The 21,113-nt window shown below is 39.5% G+C and overlaps 1 protein-coding gene across 3 annotated transcripts in view; it reads right to left on the bottom strand.

The window, feature by feature from the left end:
* Window positions 1-17,609: 17,609 nt before the first annotated feature.
* The window catches only part of UMAD1 (UBAP1-MVB12-associated (UMA) domain containing 1), a 78,839-nt gene continuing 75,335 nt past the window's right edge, over window positions 17,610-21,113 (bottom strand). For all 3 annotated transcript variants that reach the window (XM_038129177.1, XM_038129180.1, XM_038129179.1), the window contains exon 4: window positions 17,610-19,305. In XM_038129177.1, coding sequence (XP_037985105.1) covers window positions 19,048-19,305 — 258 coding nt within the window. In that variant the 3' untranslated portion in view covers window positions 17,610-19,047. The remainder of the gene's footprint in view (window positions 19,306-21,113) is intronic.

Raw genomic sequence — 21,113 nt, 5'->3', positions numbered from 1 at the left:
ACTCAAGAACTTAAATAGCTGTACAGGAGGGACTTTGGCACTATGTAAAAGTAACCATAAAGTTTATGAGAGCAAAGATCCCAAGGGCTGAGCTTTTGCAATAGTAATGTGTTTAGAAAGAGTAATACATACATGGGTGGGATCACTTTGGTCCTTGATGCAGGCATTGGATTCGATGCATGGAATGGACATTGCTGTGACATCTGAGCACCACAATAACACACACCTCTCACTTTTAAATGTTTACATTTGGCAGGTAGGGTTTTACTATTTGTGTATTAGCTTTGAGTGTGCCCGTAGTCCAACGCCACCTCTCTGAGGATGGCTTAGTGTTTGGAAAATCCCTGCTTTGCCCAGAGCTAGCACAGCCCTTGGCAGCCCAGCTCTATCCCCCAGCTCGCGTGGGCTCCCGGAGCCTCTGGCACGCAGCTTGGCAGCCACAGAAGTAAAAATAACTTTCCTTCCCTCCCACCGCCTTTCCACTCCAGTGCAGAGGGAAGGAAAGGATATTTAGTGCTGAAACTACAGAGAGTTCAGGTAATAATAGCATTTCAGGAATAAATTATGAAGATACGCATATTTCAAGCAGTTCCAACCTGCCCCTAAATTACAGCCTGTAGTGCATCACTCCCCTACACACTTGGTAAAAAAGTACTGGGCTGAGCCTACATATAAACTAAAATTTAACATGTTCAAAAGCAGCATAAATTAAAAGTACTGAAAAAGCTGTTCTAAGACATTTAGGTTTATCTTGAAACCATCATTTTCTTTCAGGATGTGCAGCATACTCACAAGCACACAGCAGCAGCTCCAAAAAACATCATCCTCCAACATTCCAGTGTTTATGGGTGTGCCTTAATTAAAAATATTCTGCCAAACAAGGAAACCTGACTCTTTAGGAGAAAAATATTGATTATGTAAGGACACTATTACAAATTCATACAGATTCAGGACAGAAAAAGATTTGCTTATTGTATCTACATGGCAGGCTTTTAAGAAAAACAAAGAAGTTAGTTGATGTGCCAAATTCTGTTATATATCAGCATATCTGTCTTTGGAAAGAGAAACCTTGATTTCAATCTACTGCTGTCCTATAAATAAAAATAATGGTACTTCAAAAGTCTGGTGTAGTCCATGTCTGGTTTGAGAAACAAACACCTACAAGAAATTAATTGGATAATGAGAGTCAGAATTATGAGTTAATTTTTGTACCTGCATATCTTATTTTCTTTCTGAGTTACTGAGCATGTGACATACATAGAGAAAATGTGCAGCTATTCACACCAATAAAACATGTCAATGGACTTTGTAGGAGATGCTTTTGCATGTTTTCCCAAATCAATCCTCAATGGTTCAAACTACATATGATTTCTTAGAAGATCTCTATTTATAGTGGTAGTGGTATGTTTACTCTGGAAAGATAAGGAAGTCCCACAAGGGCAATTCTGCCCTTTTGAAGGTTTATTTTTGAGTATACTTATTGCTGCTAGTACATACTCTATAGTTGTCCCACTGCATTTTTTTTTTCTGAACAGGTATTTCCTGTCTCTCAGACAATAAATTGAGATTATTTTGCACTTTTTGTGCAAGACAAATACTGTTCAACACACAGTGGGCTAGCATGGATTATCAATGGGAACACAGTGTTCACTGTATCTTAAAGTCATCCCTCTCTTCACTGGTCTTTTTACAATCACAAGATCAGAGAGAGCTTTATCATGGTCCCTTCCTCGCCTTGGAAAAAATCCTTCAAAGGTCCACCCTCCTGGCCTCACTCCTATACTACCTGTCCTGGAACAATGTTTCGGTCTTGAAATAAAACACTTTGCATGCAATTATTTGCTTAAAACGTACATGACATGTGTGGGTTGACACACGTGGATCCACAGCTGCAAGACAAGGTTAGACCTCACTGCACAGGAACTATCAAGGCTGATTTGAGAGGAATGTTGCAAGAGGCAAAAGTTTGCTTTTCAATGTAGGAAAATCAGAGTAAAATTCATCTTTGCAATGGGACATACTCCATAAATACTTGTTAATATTGAGATGGCCTTTTTCTAATGATTTTCTTGATAAAGTTTCGTCTCCTTTTCACAATTAACTCTCCAATAAGTCGGATAGATCCTAAATACAGAATCTACACATTGTGAGGGAAAAGATTATTTATGATACTACCTGAATAACACAGTGGAACTGCAGGATTAACCTGCTCCATGCATTTTGGGAAATATATCACTGACATGAAATTCAAGCACAGCAGAGCCCTTTGCACAGAATGTAAGCCCTGTGGTCCAGCTCATGGCTCCACCACTGCCCAGCATTCCTGGAGGACAAGCACAGAGAGCAAGTGCCTGGGCTTCTCTGTCCCTGCTGGAGGATGGGGTTCCACCTCACCAACCAAAGAATGGTCTGGGCTGAAATGAGAGGACACACCACAACAGGAAGGGCCATTTCTGGAAAGAGTAGGGAGTCAGAAAGTATTCCTCCAAGCAGCACAGCTCACGCAGCTGATTCCATTCCTTTTGCAATGGAAATGAATCTAAAAATTCTTTCTTACCTCTCTGGCAGCAGCTTTTACCCTGATAAGAGCAGCTGCATGTCATCTTTTATCAGGAGAGTGGTTGCTAGCCAGAAGACCTGTGTTGCTTCTTTCTGGTTTTAACTTTTAATTTTCACCTGCAGTGGAGAGATAAAACAAATTCCAGTTTAGCTTGACAATCCTGCCTGCACAGGTGTGCTGTAAGAATACCACTGTGGTGTTCAGCTGGGTAAATGTTTTAGATGACTACAGTAATTATCAAAAGTACTGGGTTTAGTTTCCCCCCACTTTAATCTGCATCAGATTTGCCAAATAGTTTCAGCTGGCTTTTTTACCTAGATAAATAAAGCTGGAGGAGGAAACAAAAGGATTTGTGCCTCCTTTGATGCAATACTTGGCACTTGAATAATGCAGAACTTGGGAGATGTATGGCCAAGACCTTCTTCTTCATGAGATTATTTGAATTGAACTTTTTAATTTCCCATCTAAATTAGTCCTTTAATTACCATGTTATATTCTTTCCTGGGATGAGGTCCCCAATCCCTGCTCCTGATACTGGTGTATTTTGTGCATGTGAGTAAACATCAGGGTGGAGCAGCACCTCTAAGGGCAGGGCACAGGAGAGGGGGGGAGGAGCTCAAAGTCATCACCCTGAAAGTGTCCAGCTGCGCACTCCTCTGCTCTCCTCAGATTAGGAAGGGAGGCAAGATCCAGTGACTCTCCTTCTCTGCCATCATTCTTTCCATCCGTTTGATCCTTTGGCAGTGGGAAAAAAAAAAAACCCGAGGACCAGACGTAAGGAGTTTTTGACTTGGGGGATGGGCTCTAACTGACCTAATATTTATTATGCATTTTTATATAGAGGGAGGATTAGTTATATTAGAGGAAGAGTTATAGCAGGAGAGACTGAGGGAGATTCAGCTCCAAATGTCCTGGTCCTTGAGGCTGAAGGATCCCTCCCAGTTTAACCCAGTTTCTTGCATCTCAGTGAGCGAAGCAGCATAACCATACAGGTGTTCAGGAGGGGGTAACCCAACTTTGATTCCTCTTGTTCTAGTTACTTCTGAATAAAACAAGCGCTTTCCTGTTAAAAGTAACAACTTATCGGAATTGGGACTTCTGCAGTTTTTCTGTTCCTCATGAAAAAAATGAAAAAATATTTTGGGTCAGTCTAAACAAAATGCCCCCTAATTAATAGCAATTAATTAGCACTAGAGTTAAAGTTAGTACAGAAAAAACCCTAGGATACAAAAGTATACCTAGATGATTTCTTTCTGTGTTAGTACCAGCTGTGTCAGTCAAGTGAGGCCATCTGTAACATCCCTGTAACCTACAATTTCTAAATTCCCATCCAGCTACACCTATGCCACTCCTTTGTTTCCAGTAGCATTAGATGGGATTAAGTGAAGAAGGAATTAGGCCTCCAAAGTTAATTAAAACATTGTTGATGATGACCAGGAAGGGATACTTTGCAGCTGTGGGTGGAGAGATGTAAGTGCTCAACATGGGGCAGTTGTGCCCTGGCTTTAAAGCTCTTGATCTATCAAAGAAAAATGCCTCTGGTTTCTTGTGGCAGTGTGAGCTGAACACAGAGTGAAGTGTAGCTGCTTCAGCTTCTCCCAGAGGCTCCCGTCCTCTCTTTCCTCTGGAGGCTCCATCTTCTCAGTCTGGTGCTGTTACATCTTTAATAAGATCAATAATCTTTCTCGACTTCAGCAGCTTCATGAATTCTGATTAAGCTCCAGGACAACGGCCGTGTATTAAGAAAAATAGGCAAGAAGAAGACTTTAGTGTCTCAGTCCATGAAGCATGATAGTTCCTTCTTTAGGCAAACTGATATTGATTTGATTTTGGGTTTTCTCTGTAAATGAAGTGCTAGCACACATTACACTCACTGTTCGACTCCTCTTCCCTGCAGACCAATTCTTTCTGTGGAAGACTTACGTTAATTGTTCCATGACTACTAATGTGTTTAATTAAGGCTCACGTGGTTAAGTCTTTGGTGAGAAAATTAGACATGCTTACAAGAATTAATATAGTAAGAAATCACAGAGGTGCAATCAGGAACAAAAAATGGGAATGGTCTCTAGCACTGCCTTTCAACAAAGCACCGGTGTGTGAGATTCTGCACGTCATTAAAATTCAATTAAGTATTTGGGGGAAAAAAAGCCTGGCACTGACAGGATACATCATCTGACCACAGGAAGCTGTGCTGACAAAAATTCATAAAGTGGAAATTGGAAACCCATACTCCGAAGCTTTCCTGGATTAACAGTTTAATGTCCAACTGTGCAATATATAATTTATGAGAATTCTCTAATGTGATCTAGCCTTGCATATTTTGCAATTTATTATTCTTATTTAGGAAGGAGTGGAGACAAAACTGGTCTTTCTGATTTCTGGAGCCATTTTTAATAATTTTTAATATATACATCTTGTGGTAATTTTCCGAAGACCTGACTTTGCAAACCCCAGTTTTCACTTCTCACTAGTGGGTTCATTTCAGCTTGAGTCTTGGCCACTGTTTTCCTTTTGAAGATGGAATTTTTCAGGGAATTAGACATCTGGAGCAGGGAATAATGCAATTATGCAGAAACAGTGATAGAATCACTGTTTTTTATGGAAGTGTCATTCTGGAATGACTCCTGTTGTCAGCTTTTGAGACTTCCTGTAGCCAGAAACAGGCACAAATCCTCCTTCCATATGCTGAATTACTTGTTTTCTATAGTCTTTTATACACTTTTTGTTCCAAAAGTGGATCTTTTTATTGCTTATCGTCCTTCCGTGGCTACAGTAGTACCTAAGCATCTTGGTTTAACAACTTTATGGCTCTTGTGTATTTAAATGCTTTCATTTCTGCTACTTTTTCTGAAATACATTATGTGGAAGAACATTCTTTGTAAATCCCATTTTTGTTTTTTAATATCTACTCCTAGCTGTAAACATCCACTCCACTAGGAGCCTTGAGAGATACGACACATGCCAAAAATGCCATATTTGGGAGTAAACTTACAGTGGAAAAAGAATAAAAAAATCATTAACATGCTTTATTTGGGAAGGAATCTTAAAAGTGCCTTTTAATAAAAAGACAGAGAGGAGAGTGGCCAGAGAGTATTAAAATATTGACTAGGCTAACAGGCAATATCTTACTGTTTAAAAAAATATGCAGGAATGCAAGGAGAAGGAGCAGTTGGTGAGCCCATGGAAAAGGTGACCATGTCCTTCAGAGCAGTTACCTCTGCAGCTAGATTGGAAAGCAGATATCACAGCCTTGGGGAATAGCTTGTGGCAGGATAAATATTCCACAAAGATGAGGCATGGGGAAATTGAATTCAGAAATAGGGAAACTAAAAGTAAATGGAAAAGAACCTGATAAGGAAAAGTCAAAGAATAATCGGTGTGTGGAGACTAATAGAGGTTTTTTCTTCCAAGTTATTTCAATCAAGAGGCAAAAACTTCCTCCACTAATTTCTATTTGCATTTTAAAGTAGTTACTCAAGGTATCTAGAAGAGGATTAAGCTGCTTCTGGTTGGTTCAAAGGTGACATTGAAGGATATTAAAAACAAGTTTGTTAAAAAAGTAAACTTCACCAAAGTATGCTTTAGTTTTCCACACTGTTGCTCCAAGAACTGTCTGAGATTACTGTAACTGAAAAATAAAGGTAGTGGCATGGGAAAGCTCAATTTTAGGGTACTTATGTGTAGGTATTTTTATGCTTTATATTTTAAATAATAATAATAATAACAACAATAACACTCCAGTTGGTTGTCTGGGTCTTTCATACAGCAAGAAGAAAAAAAAAAGTTTAAAAACTTGACTGTACAAGGCTGAGTGCTTACCAGTAATTTAAAGTGACATTATGAGACAGTGACTCTTGAACTGGTGGTACTCTCACAGATCCCAGTATGACAACAAGAGGAAAGTTCCAGAAAGGTCTATAACAATACCATTGACAAAGATCAGGATCTAAATCTGACCAGCATGCCATTAACTTCAGCGCACTCTCACTTGCAAGAACCTGGTTTATGGTGTTTGAGTACAACGTTGCTTTTTTCTCATCAACTCCTCATGTAAAGATAAAACAGCTTTGCCACTTATGCCAATGTGTAAAATAAAAGAAATTACCCTCTTTGTCTTTTGTAATGATTCCCACATTTCCAGCCTTCTCTGGCTCATGCTGCTTTACACATGCAACTGGAGGATTCCAGTAACCATGGAGATTAGGGATCAATAATATAATACTATTTGTTTATAAATTATCCATAGCCCAAATATCTTTTGTAAAAGGAAAATAGGCAAGTGAGATCCAGGCAGCATGCTCAGCTTATTGTTATTTTCTAAAATCAAAAGTGCTTATACTTTCTGTGGGTGACTGCCTTCCAGTTAATAATGTTATTTTCAAATTGCTCCATACAGTATGGATTAGGGGAGGTGACTGTTTACAGGAGAAATATAAAGCCCCTCAATATAGAAGGCATATAAATACAAGAGTCATATAAAGCTGCATATATCAATATAGGAGTTCAAAAAGTTACATCTGAAGACTGTATAGTGAAAATTGCTTCTTCTTTGGACCAAAACCCTTAGTAGGTACTACCAGGCTGTGTTACATCTCATGGTGTTATTGGGGGAAAAGTTATAAAAGCATGTGTATCGTACACAAAACACAATTCACTTTTCTAATTATTTTTTCAGTTAAAAACTACTCATCACAAAGCTCCCAAATGGTGGCAGTCATAATTAGAAGGTTATCTCAGATAGTGATGGTGAAGAACCTGGAGGAGGTTTTAAAACTTTATAGTTGCTTTGCCTATTGGATAGCTGAGATATTTTCCAACTAAATATTGTTTATCTTCCTCCTTGCTTTTAAAGAAGCAACTAATCCGTTTACTGAGAATATTTTCCACTGGAAAGTCAATAATCATCAAAATCTAAACTCTTCACATGCTTTACTATTCTGGTAACTTTTAGCTTGTAGGGAAAAGAGTAGTTTGTCATTAAAAATAACTTGAAATGTTTTGTTGTTTTCAAAATTACTTTGCCAAAAAATAATATTAAAAGTGGAAAAGACATGTCCCATTATTTTACAGTTTTAAGTAATGTAAACCCAGAAGTGACCTGTTTTATGTTTCACTCCATGTTGAGTTTGTTTCCTTTCTATTTCAAATAGTAATTTTAAAAATTGTCAAAAAATGCATGTCTCCACAATGTCTCCACAACATTTGCATTTACATTTGTATAAAAGGCAAAATATGGAGAAAAAAGAGCAAATTCAGAATAATTTGTTATTGTGTTTCATTATATCCAGAGAATGAAATAAGGTAGGAAACTAGAGAATATTCTTGAATAAAATTATTGTTATCTGATCTGCATCAAGAAGCTAAGAGGATAGCTGATTTTATGACAAATCCCACTTTTGTAGCAATTACATAATTATTATGTAATTGCCATAATAAATCCCTGGTTTATGATTTTACAAGAACAACTTCAGCATCTCCTGAGCTCAAGTCTGAGCTTGCTGAGCTCTCCCAGTGAAGTCCTAAGGTTTAGACAGAAGGGATGAGTACATGTTAGCATTTCAGCTCAGGACTTTGGCTCCAGGAAATTCCAATTTACCATGTTTCCATTTCAATCCCAAAGTCATCTCGGGGCAGGAAAGCTGGTTTCCCTTTGGGTGACACTTAACCAGGATATGTGATGTGGAATCCAGAGGGCATTCAGCCCGTAGGGCAGGAGTAACAGCAGTCTAAACTAGAAATATGTGTGAGAGTGGGTGTTGAGCCTTCAGCTTTGGGTTTTTCACTCTATAGATCTATTCCCCTTGGGCAGCATTACTTGCTGTAATATGGACACGGCTAGAAGCATTACTACTCTAAATAACAACAAAGTGTCGTACCCTGAGTGTCATCTTAAACTGACCTCTATTTAAGAGGATGGATAGGGCTCTGAGTTTTCTGAAAACCTCCCACCCTCCAAAGATGCAACCCTCCTGCAAGAATTTCAAAGCCAGCAATTCCATTACTTGCTGCTCCCACTGCATCCTTGCTCTGCAGGTTAAGGAACTGCCATTACACCATGTCCACCCAGAGGCAGCTTACAAGTTCCCCTAGTGAGCAGGAGGTTGATCTGAAGTTTGCTCTGCTGCTGTCCAAGTGCCCAAAGGCACTGGTCCCAGTGGGAAGGGAACGATTGCCAAGCACCTCCGGCCCAGGAGCGGCACTTCCACCTCATGTGGAGATTGCTCTGGGCTGCCTGAGGCACGGAGGGAGCCACAGGGTTGCTGTGGTGAACCCAAGCGTGTAGAACTTGTTTGCCCATGCCATCAGGCTTACTTCATCCTTCACTCTGAGCAACACCTGGAAACATTTGTTCTCTAATGGTGTTTGGCTATAAACAGACTGTACTCAAATTATCTTACTCGGGTTGTTTTTCTTAAAGCCTTCATTTTTTTATAACCAGTTACATAAAGGTGGAATACATATCCTTCTGTTTAAATAGAGGAGGAAGGTGAGGATTTAACCCTGAGGATGAAGAGCTCCTCCATTGAAAGCCATGAGACTGCCACTGAGTGTGAATTTTGGGAAGGGATGCTCTGGGATGTGTCCCAGAGCTGTGGAAGGAAGCTGTGTCCTAGGGCCTGGACCTCTGATGGTTCAAGTGGGGATTTGACAAAATGCTGAACTCCTCCTCTAGCTGCACAGACTCCTTCCAAATGAGGGCAAAGTAGGGGAAAAAACAGCAGATGCCACGGCCTCATCTTGTTGTGCACCCAGGATACAATTTGGGTTTGTGTCTCAGGAAAGAAGTCTTTCAGACCCCTGAATGAGATGCATAATTACTAGCAATTGTGAGGCAGGAGTCTGTGTCCACGAGAAGCAGAGTTCAGATTCAGCAGGAGCTTGGAAATGGGACACAGTCATGGGACCAAAATTTTGCCTTAGTAATCTAAAAAACTTCCTGGTTCCCAATTGATCTCCTTGCTTCCACTGAGATCAATGATCCCTCAGCCTGCAGCATCAGCAGGAGAGCCCAGCGAGGGGCTGCAGGCTCCAATCTGTGGCAGTGAAGCCAGCAATTAGCAGAATGTGCTGGCCTACAAAGCACAGCTCCTGCACTGGCTGCCTTTTAGGAACCCCAGGTAACAGCCACTCTGCTGAGCTTCTGGAAATACTCCACATGGAGAATATTCCCCCACGAAGCAGCAGAACTCCCATGCTATGCTTAGCATTGCAATATTCATGCTCTTTTAGATTAGAATGAAATGGCTTTAATGGTCTAGATTTAAAAAAGAAGGTCAACCTCAGGACAACATGAATGCATCTCTTGCCCCAAAATCCATCCCACTGGCTCCAAGTGCCACCGCACCTGGGCTATCAACAGCACTGGGGTTCAGCTGCCCCAGCAGCCTGAGAGTTGAAACCACTATGAAAAACGCACAGATGACTGTACTGATGAAATTCTCAGATATTTCCTAAGAGCAGAGAAAAGGTGAGATGGAGTTGCCCGAAAATGGAGATGAGATGCAATTGAAGGGCGTGCACTGTTGACTGGAACACACAAGATGCAGACAGACTCCTTGGCAGGCATTGTACACACAAACAGCACATTTTTAAAAAGCATGGAAGGCAGCCACATTCTAATAGACTTTCTCCCTGTCCTTTTTTTAATCTTACTTCAAACAAGAGGTCAGCACAATTCCTTTTCCCCAAGCCTTGTACTTGGAAATATCTAAGTCATTTAGACTAAAAAAATTAAAAAGAAAATGTAGAGTACAGAAAGAGTTGGACTTGATCCTCTACCAAGAAGGATCACTGTTCTTGACCAGTTTCTGCCAGCAATTTCCTTATGAGGATTTTCTCCACATATGACACCTAAAGTCAGCTGTGGGGAAAGGGATAGTGAAGGGGAATGAAGAATCAAAATAATACATTATTTGGTACCTGCTAGAGAATGAGTGTGTCTTTAAATGACAAGAAAAAGATAGTAATGTGTTTTCACATTAAGTCAGTATTGACATTTTTAAAAAGCTTTAAAACATACAACCAGGTTTTGTTGTTAGGATGGGAAGATATTTTAAATGGAAATGTGAATTTAATCCCCTCAATTAAATAAAAAAAAATTAAATACTTAACCTGATTGCTGCCAACTGCAATTTCCTATAATAAGGAATTAGGAGGATAGAGAGCAGTTCTTAAAGGCACATGGTTCACATGGAATGAGCAAAGATTCAGGTCTGAAGACTGCAGCTTTGTCTGTGTAAATAGTCTCTTTGCCCCTTCACACAAATTAAACTGGGAAAATTTCAAGTACTATTTTGTACATGGCATTAAAAAAAAAAAAAAAAGAGTCTGGTATTTTTTCATGTGGACTGTCTGGTAACTGTTATTAACAGAAGATATGGCAAAACAACACAGGTTTTCAGCCAGTAGAGCCATATGAGGCCTCTAACAACTGAATTAAAGTACATACAAAAATTTTTTCTGAAGATAATTAGGACCAGTCTCACTCCATGTGGAATTCACTCTTTGTGAACAATCACCTTGTATATCTATCCATACCTACATATACAGACACACATGTAACATACATCCACATTCTCTGCACACATATGTGCCCTTTACCTTAATTTTGGTATGATCTTTAGGACAAACCGTGTTCTTAGTTATGATGGGGTAAGATGTAACTTTGCTGAAATACAAGTTCATATAAAAATCTCTTTTCCCTTCTAGAACTGCTTTTTTTTTTTGTCTGTGCATAAAATATCACTGTGCTGAGGGCAAGATGTAGGCACCAACTGGCAACTGAGCAGTTCTGTGAACCCACAAGGCTGTTTTTTCACACATTTGGAGGAAGCAGCAGATTGAAAAACTCTTGATTGCTGGCCTACAACTAAGCAGTATGTTCTGAAATCCACCTCAATCCATTTTAGGATGTGTGTGGTCATTATAAATTAACTTCCTCTACATCTCCCTTCTCTGAACTGCAGTTCAATTCATGAGTAAAACTGTATCTACAGAACTAAGTTTTATTTTTATCTGACTTTTTCCTTAAATGCTGCATATTCTAATTTCCTCCTCCTCCCTCCTCCATGGCTGGCAACAGACCAACTCTTTCATTGTATTTGGAGCAGAGAAACAGCCCACTGAATCTTCCCCAGACCACATCATCGGGTCTTAAACACTGTGAACAAATCAAAATACTTATTTAAAAGTAAATTAATTCCCATTTATAATACAGCCTTCCACTGCTAGTGACAGTTCTGATCTCTGCAGATATAATCCACAGGAGGACAAAAAAGGACAAAAAAGCTGAAATAGACAACTTTGTCCTGTTGCAGGCATGCTGCTGGAGCTGTCTCTGGCAGCAGCTGGCTCCCTGCATAGACAGCCAAAGGAAGAGAGGACAAGCCAGAGGGTTATTCTCATCTTAATTGTGGACAAAGAGCTCCTCTTTCCCGTCCCTCCTCCCAGCAGATGGAAACTAGGATGACTGGGATTGTAATTAGGCACATCAGCATGGAGGAAGCAGAGAAGAGAGAAGATTTGTGTCTGAGAAATTCCCCGCTCAGACTTTCTGGCCTGGCCTGAGCCAGCACACCACCAGGCACTTAGGAAAGGCACCTACAAGGCCAGGTTGGATGGATCTGGGACAAAAGGCTCAAGGGAGGAAATCCTCGGATAAGAATCATTCCCCCTGGTTACCTCAAATTTCATCAGCTTAATAATGTAATAAACATTACTTAATAATAATAAACACTGTGGAAGGGGCTTTGTCTAGGCCAGAGGAGTTTTATAATCAATAGATACAAACACGGGGAAAAGGTAAATAGAGCAAGCCAAGCGTTGCTTTGTTACTGTGCTGTCAAAAGCATTTCTGTCAGCTATTGCAAAGTAGACCCTCAATACTTTAAAAGATAAGATTAGACTGCCAAATTGTCACCTTCTTTTTTTCCTCTGTGATCAAAAGCTTAGGATATCCTAATTTCCAGTGCCAGCAGTGCTCTACACTAAATCTCACAGTGGGGATGCCTTGTCTCCTCTTGTATTGCCCAGGCAGTGCCTACACTGATCCAGTTTGCTGAGATTGCTCTGCACACGTCACCTGTTTTGATGCCAATTTCAGTGTAAATCCTTAAAGAAACAAATTGCTGGGTCACGATCTCCAGACAACAGTGATATTATCAGAAGTGATCTCCAGGCTACAGTGATATATCAGAAATGGATGATGTTTCAGAGGAGAACTTTTTCAGCGTTATCGTCATCGTTTCTTTGGAGGAGCAGAATATGAGTTTGTGCACAAGCCAGAAGAGCTCTTTGAAGCAAGATGAGGCAGAAGGTGCCAGAAAGGCCTTGTTCAGTTAATTTATCTACAAACAGAATAACCTATTTGCAAATTTCAAGTAAGATTTTATCCTTCAGTTGAATTACCTCATCTGTTTAAGAAGGGTGTAGTAGGTGATTTTTATTCTTCCTAACTATATAGGAGAAAATAATCTTTGTACAGCTAAATTGCTGTTGCCAGGGTCACACTGGGAACATTTTTCTTGCTCTGTGCCATTAAGACTATAAAACCAAATCTAATACCAAAAAATAATGTTTTGAGACACTGTGCATGTAGTCTTATAAACAGCCAGAGACTTCAATTGCTACAGAAGATCTTTGCAGAACAAATTTTATCTGACTTCTTTTTGATATCTGTGGTGAACAGAACAGTCTTGGAATGACTTCCTGTTCTAGCAGACAGCCTTTAGCATCATGTCTGAAATCTCCCCTTCTGGTGTAGGCAGGGTGAAATGGCACAGGCAAATTGCTGAGACTGGCAGATCACCAGAAGATGAACTTGCCCAGTTTAAAAACAGGCAATTTGTTTTCCAAGAAGACAGAGTTTGAGTTCAGGAGCACTTCTCATGCATAGAGGAGCTGTGTCAGGTATCTGTGATCACGTGGCTGGTCATGTAGGAGACAGGATTGGAAGCTGGTCTGCATTGCTTTTACCTGCAGAGTGTCTATGTACAACATCCTTTTCTTTCAGGACTACCACCATGGAGATGTCTGTCTACCAGGATATGCCCCATGATGGAAATCATCTGTCAGTCCCAGCTGGATGGAGTAGAGGACCTCCCAGATACTGATGTCTCTAAAATAGGGTACAGCTTTCTTCAGAAGAAGAGACAGCCATCAGAGGTGGTGGTGCAGTCTCTGTGTCTGAGAAGACTCAGAAGTCTTAATTATGAAGGTGAACAGTTTTAGACAAAACCTGGAAAATGGCTTTATTCCTACAGTTTCTCTCAGATTTTTACAAATCAATAGCTACAACAACAGTGTTACACAAAATTTCTGATGTGAATAACTGCAACATGAAATAATTTAGCTAGCTAGCCTCTAAGCAAACCAAAATATGTCAGCCATCTTTGTTCACTCACTCTATTTTTCACAGCTGTCCTAGGATTAAATAATTGTCTTCAATGTATGACATTAAGATTCAAGATGAATTTTAATACTGACTTGTACTGTCAAGCATTTGAGAGATCTACAGCAAAACACTACATTTCCATTTCTCAATCAATGGCCTCTTAATTGATGCCATTTATTAACAGGATGGCAACTTCTAGTTTTGAAGCAGTAATTTTAACTTGATAATTGGGTAGTGCATATAATGCAAACTACATCTGGTAAAAAGGAAATTTTAAATTCCTCTATTAAACCAGTATCAATTGACATTACAACACTTTCCTACTTTGCCCCCAAAACAGAAGTTAAATTACAACATGAATTGAACTGCATTAAAAGATAGCGAACATGAACCCCATGTGTCCACTTTTAGCCATAATTATACTATGATTCATATGTAATACCTGCAAGTACTGTACTATTACTTGAAATAAAATTTGGCAGTCCTTTCTGGGATAAATTTAATGCATATGTTCTATTCCACCCTGACAAATAGAGGAAGAAGTGTAGATACTTTTTATTTGCGAGACAACTGAAGGAGAACTAGGCAAACTGCAGAAGACATAACAAAAACAATAACAAAAAGATCGTTTGAATAAATTGATAATACAAATATTAAGTATTCTACATAAACCCTATCTAAACATATCACAGACAAACTCAGAGGAATCTAAAGGAACAAAATGCAGGAACCTAAAAGTGTCTTTAAGAGCAGAATAAGCCAAGCAGATGCTACAGTAGTTTTTAAAAACAGCTGGAAAAGGAAATTACAGCTCACAATATGTCACATGTTGCTTCATTTTCTAAAAGAAAATAGACAAATAGAAGAACTCTTCATAAAAATGCTGACACAAGGTGCTGATAAAGTTCTACTAGTATCAGTTGCTTTAAATAAGTAATTCCCACCTCTGTGATGGGCTGTTCCACCTGGGGCTTTGTTTTCTGAGCCCATCTGCTTCTTTTCCAGTGAGATTTAGATGGATGCTCAAAGCTGACCTCCCAGAACACTTACATGAACATTTGGATGTGAGAGGCTACTCTAACCATAATGCTGATAGCCACAAAGAGTTGGATGAAGGATGTTTATAATCAAGGTTCATCTTTTTTTTTTTTTTTTTGTTTGCTTGTGAGCAGTTTCTTTCATGTTCTGTTATTGAAGTACATGTGTCAACTGACTTGAGAGGACAGCCTTGTAAATTGGATCTTTGATCTCAAGAGTTTATTTTATCTTTGCAGCAAGGAAAAGTGAATTGAATTGGCTAGCAGAACTAAGCCCTCTCTTGTCTCTGGTCTACAGCTGCTGCATCCTTCTGGGGTCACCATAACTTCCACTTCCATCACTAGATACTCTCTTTTGCTACAGAATTAAAAAAAGGCTTCTCCAACATCTCATCATAACCTGCTGAAAGCTTTACAACTTCTGGTTTATTTTATGAACCATACAGCCAGACTTTTGCTTCTGCAGAAGAGAGAAAACACTGAGCTGTGATACAACAAAGCTCTTCGAGCTACTCTGATACAGCATCAGAAAGTAAATTTTAATTGAATATTCAATGACTGTTTTTTGGAGTAAAACACAATTTAGAAAGAATACTGCATGGAAGGCTGCAGACTAAAAAGAAGTATCTGTTCCAAAATGTTCAAACCATATGTGATCCACTGATAATCTCCCATTACTTATGTTAATGTGCAGAGGCATTAGGTACCATTGTGCTGTCTACTACATGTACACAGAAAGGACTATGGGACGTGACACTGATTTATGTCCTGATCACCAGTATGACAGCGTGATCATATTCTTACCATCTGCACTTCATTCAGTTTCCAGGGCTGTGATTCAGGCAGGACAGCTAAGAAAGGGTCTGTGGGAACTCATCTCTCAGAAGGACATTGAAAAGAAGAGGTAGTAGTTCACTAGGAGACTCAAAGTACAAAAATATCTACTGGTAAAGAAAGAACACAGTTTCAATGGAGGATACAAGAAGTTAATATTTTTTTCTAAGTTTAAGGAATTTGACATATTGATGGGAAGAAGTCTGGCCTAACACACATGCTTTCTAATTTTGTGAGCTCCTTACAGAAAGTCAGGCTTAATGTTGATGAAAAGTTGCAGCACAGCAGGGTAGGCTGAATGAACTCAGCTTGGCTTACTAAACCTTTGTCTTTCTACAGCACCAAACAGGAGTCTACCTTTGGAATTTAAGGAGGATATTCTGCTTTTTTGTTGTTGTACAGTCTCTGGCTTCAAAAAGAAATCTGGTTAATCTGGAATGGCTTTTGTCATCAGTAGAAGAGTTGCAGTTACTCAGGAAGGGAAGGAGTTACCCCTAGGAGTTGCACTTCTGGTTCCTCTCCCTAGTCACTAGGCTGAGCAGAGAAAACCCAAAGCAAGATGAATTATCATGTCATAACAGAAGGGTGGTTGTGGGCAGGAGGGCAGTTTCCCAAGCTCCAGTTTTATGCTGTTGTTCAAAACAACCCTCTCATCTTGCCCAGGAGGCTGCTTTAGTGCTTTTGTGAACATAACAGGTTCTCCAGCTAAAAATGCAATAAACTGTGTGTTATTTTGAGATACTGTAATTGCCGTGGTGATTGCATTTCTTCTTTAGGTGCTCTAGGGTGAAACCCTCTCCTCTGTGACCACACCAGCGTGTACTTGCTGACTGTCATATCAGGGTTTGGATCACCCTTTAGAGAAACAGCAGAAACCAGATCTGTAACCAATACCTTGACTGACCTGCTGGACACAGCATTGTCTGGTTCCATTTCTGACTTTGTCACCAGGGAGTCGTCTGTAGGGACCATCTCCCAGTCAGCCTTCTGACAGGCTGCTTTGGACGCATTGGATGCAGTTGTTCTTCGATTTACCTTTGAACATGTGCCATAAGGCATCGATCCAATTTTAGGGACATTCTCAAGCAAGGGAGAGGTTGGAGCCCCAGCTTCTACTAAAGGGAGGGCAGGCAGGAGATACATTCCCAGTACCCTTGCTCATTAGTGGTACTTTGCTGGGTGTAAATTTTACCTTTGCAGGAGACAATTAAGGATGAAGACCAAATGTTTAAACCTACTGTCCACATTTCTCATCATGGTGAAGACAATCTCCTCCCTACTCCTCTGCGCCGTTTCTTTTGAAAAGACACCTGTGAGTGCAACAGAGCTCAAATCTGACAAGATGTAATTATTTTAGATAAATTGTCAAAAAATTATTGCAAAAAATTACATGCCAAGTCAGCTAGCAAATAAAGAACCAGTATTGTGAGTTTGTTTGGTCTTCAATATTGCTTTACAGTTCTGCTTCTAGACCTGCTGAGCTGCAGAAACATTTCAGATTCAAAATGGACAGTTGAATGGAAACATGCTATTTGTAGAATGATCAATTTTTTAACTGCTGGAATAAAATAATAATTAAAATTATTTTAGTGCTTTAGGTTTGCGTTAACTAAAAAACTCAAAAAACAAAACAGTTCTGAACAACTTCATAACATTAATTCTTCCTTCCACGAGTCCTGAGTACCTGAGTACTCCCCAGCTCCCAGCCACACTATTCTCCAAGCAGTGTCATAGATGCCACCTAAACCACTGCAAGTCACCAACACAGCACACAGAATCCATCAGATGAGAGTGTGATATATTTTATTAGAAGGACACTCATTTTTAAATGACACTGGAAACATGGTCAGAGCTGTAGTAAACAATATAGGTGAAATCACATAACTCTCACATATAAAAAATAACTCATTATTACTTGGCTTTTTTATTTGAGTGCAGCACAGATACTCCCCTTGAAACAATACCTTCAAAACATTTAAGAACATAGCTGTCAAAAATATAAAATATGCACATTTAAAAAAATCTAAACCATGAATATTAAACAACCTAAGACATATTCACAATGTAACTTCTTCATCATTTTACAGTATTTTCCTCAAATACTGTAAGAGGATCCAAGTCTGAAAATATATGTACTTTAAGCTACCACAAGAGTGTAAGAGCATAAAAAAGACAGGAAAATATCCACCAACATGTAGCACAACCTATATATTGTACCCCAAGAGAGAAAAAAGTGTGTGCCACAGGTCACACATTCATCACAAATCGTGATGTGGCATCAGAGAGCTGTTGCTGGTGGAACAGCAGCTCTGGTCTTAGCTGGTAAAAGCATGCTCAAAGCTTGTGAGTGGGGACACAGTGGTCTGTGAGAATGTGTGTTTAGGCATTTAGCAGTTTAATTTAGTTGGATAAGAAACAATGTAATGTTTTCCTGTTGTTAAACATTGCCATCTGTACCTCTGGCACACAAATTAAAAAAAGAAGGGTGTGACCATTAAAAGTACGTGTCCTGAGATTTCCTTCTTCAGGGGGCAAAGAGGTTAAAATGGAAAAGCTGATCTGTATATAAATCAGGAACACATGTGGTAATGAGAACAAACAGCAGCCAACAGGCAGGCGGGGACAACTTCTCCAGGCAGGCACAAAATGAGACAGACAAAATACCATCTACTGGAAAAGGGAAGGAAGCAACTGATTTTCACTTTGAAATTGGTAAGTTTAACCAATTCTATTAAGTCTTAATGATTACTTAAGGGCTTCTAATTAACTGTGAGTTTTAAAACTTGGTTTCACTGAAAAGCTCTCTGTCCAGCAGCACAGAGCAGCATTGCTTTAGCACTGATATTGGTTTCTATCTGTACAAAATCAAGAGGTGATCTTAATATGTGTAACAGGATCTATGTGTTTTGTAACTAATTGAAATAACAAAACAGTTGAGACATAGACTTCCTCTTAAAGTCAAATGTTTGTGTCTGCAGCCTACCTACTGGAAGCAGATAGCAGCAGCCAGTCTCCTACTGAGGCTTGATTTCTTTGGAAATAACTGCAATATTTAATGTACTAAGTTATAGTTCACTTAAAGCTAAGAAATATATCACAGTTGTGAATAATAACCCCTTTGATACACCAGCGGCAAGCCCCCAAAATAGTAAGTCAATTAAAGTAAGTCTTTATCTTCAATTTAAGACTTGTTCCTTGACAGAGGCAGAAAGATAAAGAGAACATTACGGATCACAAAGCACTGAATTTTCAAGTGTAAAGTCATACCAAAATCTTGATAAATTATCATTGATGTCGTAGGTGAGCAGTCGGTCAGGAACGTCACTGCGGGTGCCCTGCACTGCTAACACATGTGGGGCGAGGGCAAAGGGGACATCGCTCAGGAGGTCTGACATGAAAGGGCTGCTTTCCAAAGTCTGACTCCTTTGATTTCCCATCTCTGTGCTTGATACAGTCAACTGTGACCGGTGCCCTGTATTTATCTAAAGAGAACAGAAGAACAGAAATTTACACACTACAAATCAGGCAGCTATGGCTTTTTACTTAGAACCACAAGGACCTACTAACAAAGGGAAACAAAAAACCCCAAACAAATAAATAAAAGCAGTTTCAGAGTTCAGTTTAGGTAGATCTAAAATAGCAGTTTTTAATACATGTTGATATAATTATTTGGCTCAGGTCCACCAGAGGTTAGGCTAAAACAAAAATAAGACTCTTTGTAATGATTACTGAGACCACAGAAACACAAAATATGCTGAGTTGGGAGGGAAATTAGGATCATTGAGTCCAACTCCTGACCCTGCATGGAACACCCCAAGAGTCACACCATGTGCCTGAGAGTGTTGTCCAAACACTTCTTGAACTCAGACAGGCTGCCCAAAATTACTCTGCATTTATAAAACCCATAAGGCTCATGGGACTTTCTGTCATTACGTTCAGTCTTGTTTAGGGCAAATTACTTCATACGATTCCTTTCATAAACTGATGAAGCTCCATCTTTTGTTCCCCCTGTGCCTTTCCAGAAGTTGTCCAAGAAAAGCATGACTTTCGTGATTAAGGACTGTCCTATCCCAGTTATTTCAAAGGATTAATGATGTTGCTTTCAAGTGTGAAATAGAATTGCATGACAGGCTGGTAAGTTCTATTGTATAGGAAAATATATGCAGTACCAAATATATTCTTTATAGAAAAACACAGTTAAAACTTAAAAAAAAAACCAAAACAACAAAAACCCAAGAAGTAAAACCAACAAAGAAATATAAAAACTTGCCATACAGAAGTAGTCAACACAATTTAGAGAATAATGTTGGACACAACAGACTTGCAAGCTTTGATCCTGACCTACCAATATGATCTTAGTAAGTGTTTATCCTGACACTTTTGCCATTTTAAGAACAAAGAAAATACTATTTATTCTGCCTCTAGAAATCAAATGTAATTTTTTTTCACTGTTTACAGCAATAAAATTCTGTACAAACTCATAACTCTCATTAGGCACCCATAATGATGTTCCTGATAACAGGCTCTGAGAAACCTGGTCTAGTGTAAGGTATCCCTGGTAATGGCAGGGGAGTTGGGAGTTGGAGGTGATCTTTAAGGTTCCCTCCAATCCAAACTACTCAACGATTCTGTGATCTCTAGGACCGAGATGTTTGTTGTAAGGATTTCTACTTTGTACCAGCACACATACAGAGATATTCAGTAACGTGTTCCAAACTGCTTAAAAAGTCATGTCAGAGCCATGAACACAGACAGGAATTTCTGACTTTGATGAAGTCCAGACTTCTTCCTTTCAACCTCCCATATTCAACATGCAGCCAGAAATCTCCAAAGCTTACACAGCTATTAGGGAAGGAAGGGCACTGAAAGCTTGAAATTAAAATTAATATGGTATTCACCTGATCCTTAGAGTGAAATGGGTGCATCATATGGAGGTTGCTCGCATCCATGTTTTTTAGGGGTGTTGTGCTGCTCAAGATCTGACCTGTGCTAAAGTTGAATATAACAGATCATTGCTGTTCCAGAGAACCTGAGGGTGTTGCTGTCTGACAGAACAGTTTGGATGGTGGGGTGGTGGTGGTTGCTTTGTTTTCTTGCCCAGAGCTTTTAGCCAGGGAAAAGATACTCCATCTTCTTCCCAAAGAAAGGACTGGCTTTTCCTTGAACATAACCTGAGCACTAGTCATTCCTTACACAACCCAACATTTCCTCTGGTAGGACAGATAAACCAATGCTAAACCTTCTGTTAACCTGCCAACAACGAGTCAGCAGTGACACAGATAACCTCGCC

Source organism: Motacilla alba, chromosome 2, assembly GCF_015832195.1.
Source record: "Motacilla alba alba isolate MOTALB_02 chromosome 2, Motacilla_alba_V1.0_pri, whole genome shotgun sequence".
Classification (NCBI taxonomy): Eukaryota; Metazoa; Chordata; class Aves; order Passeriformes; family Motacillidae; genus Motacilla; species Motacilla alba.
Note: the sequence above shows the minus strand (reverse complement) of the source record. Positions and strands in the feature narration are given on the sequence as shown.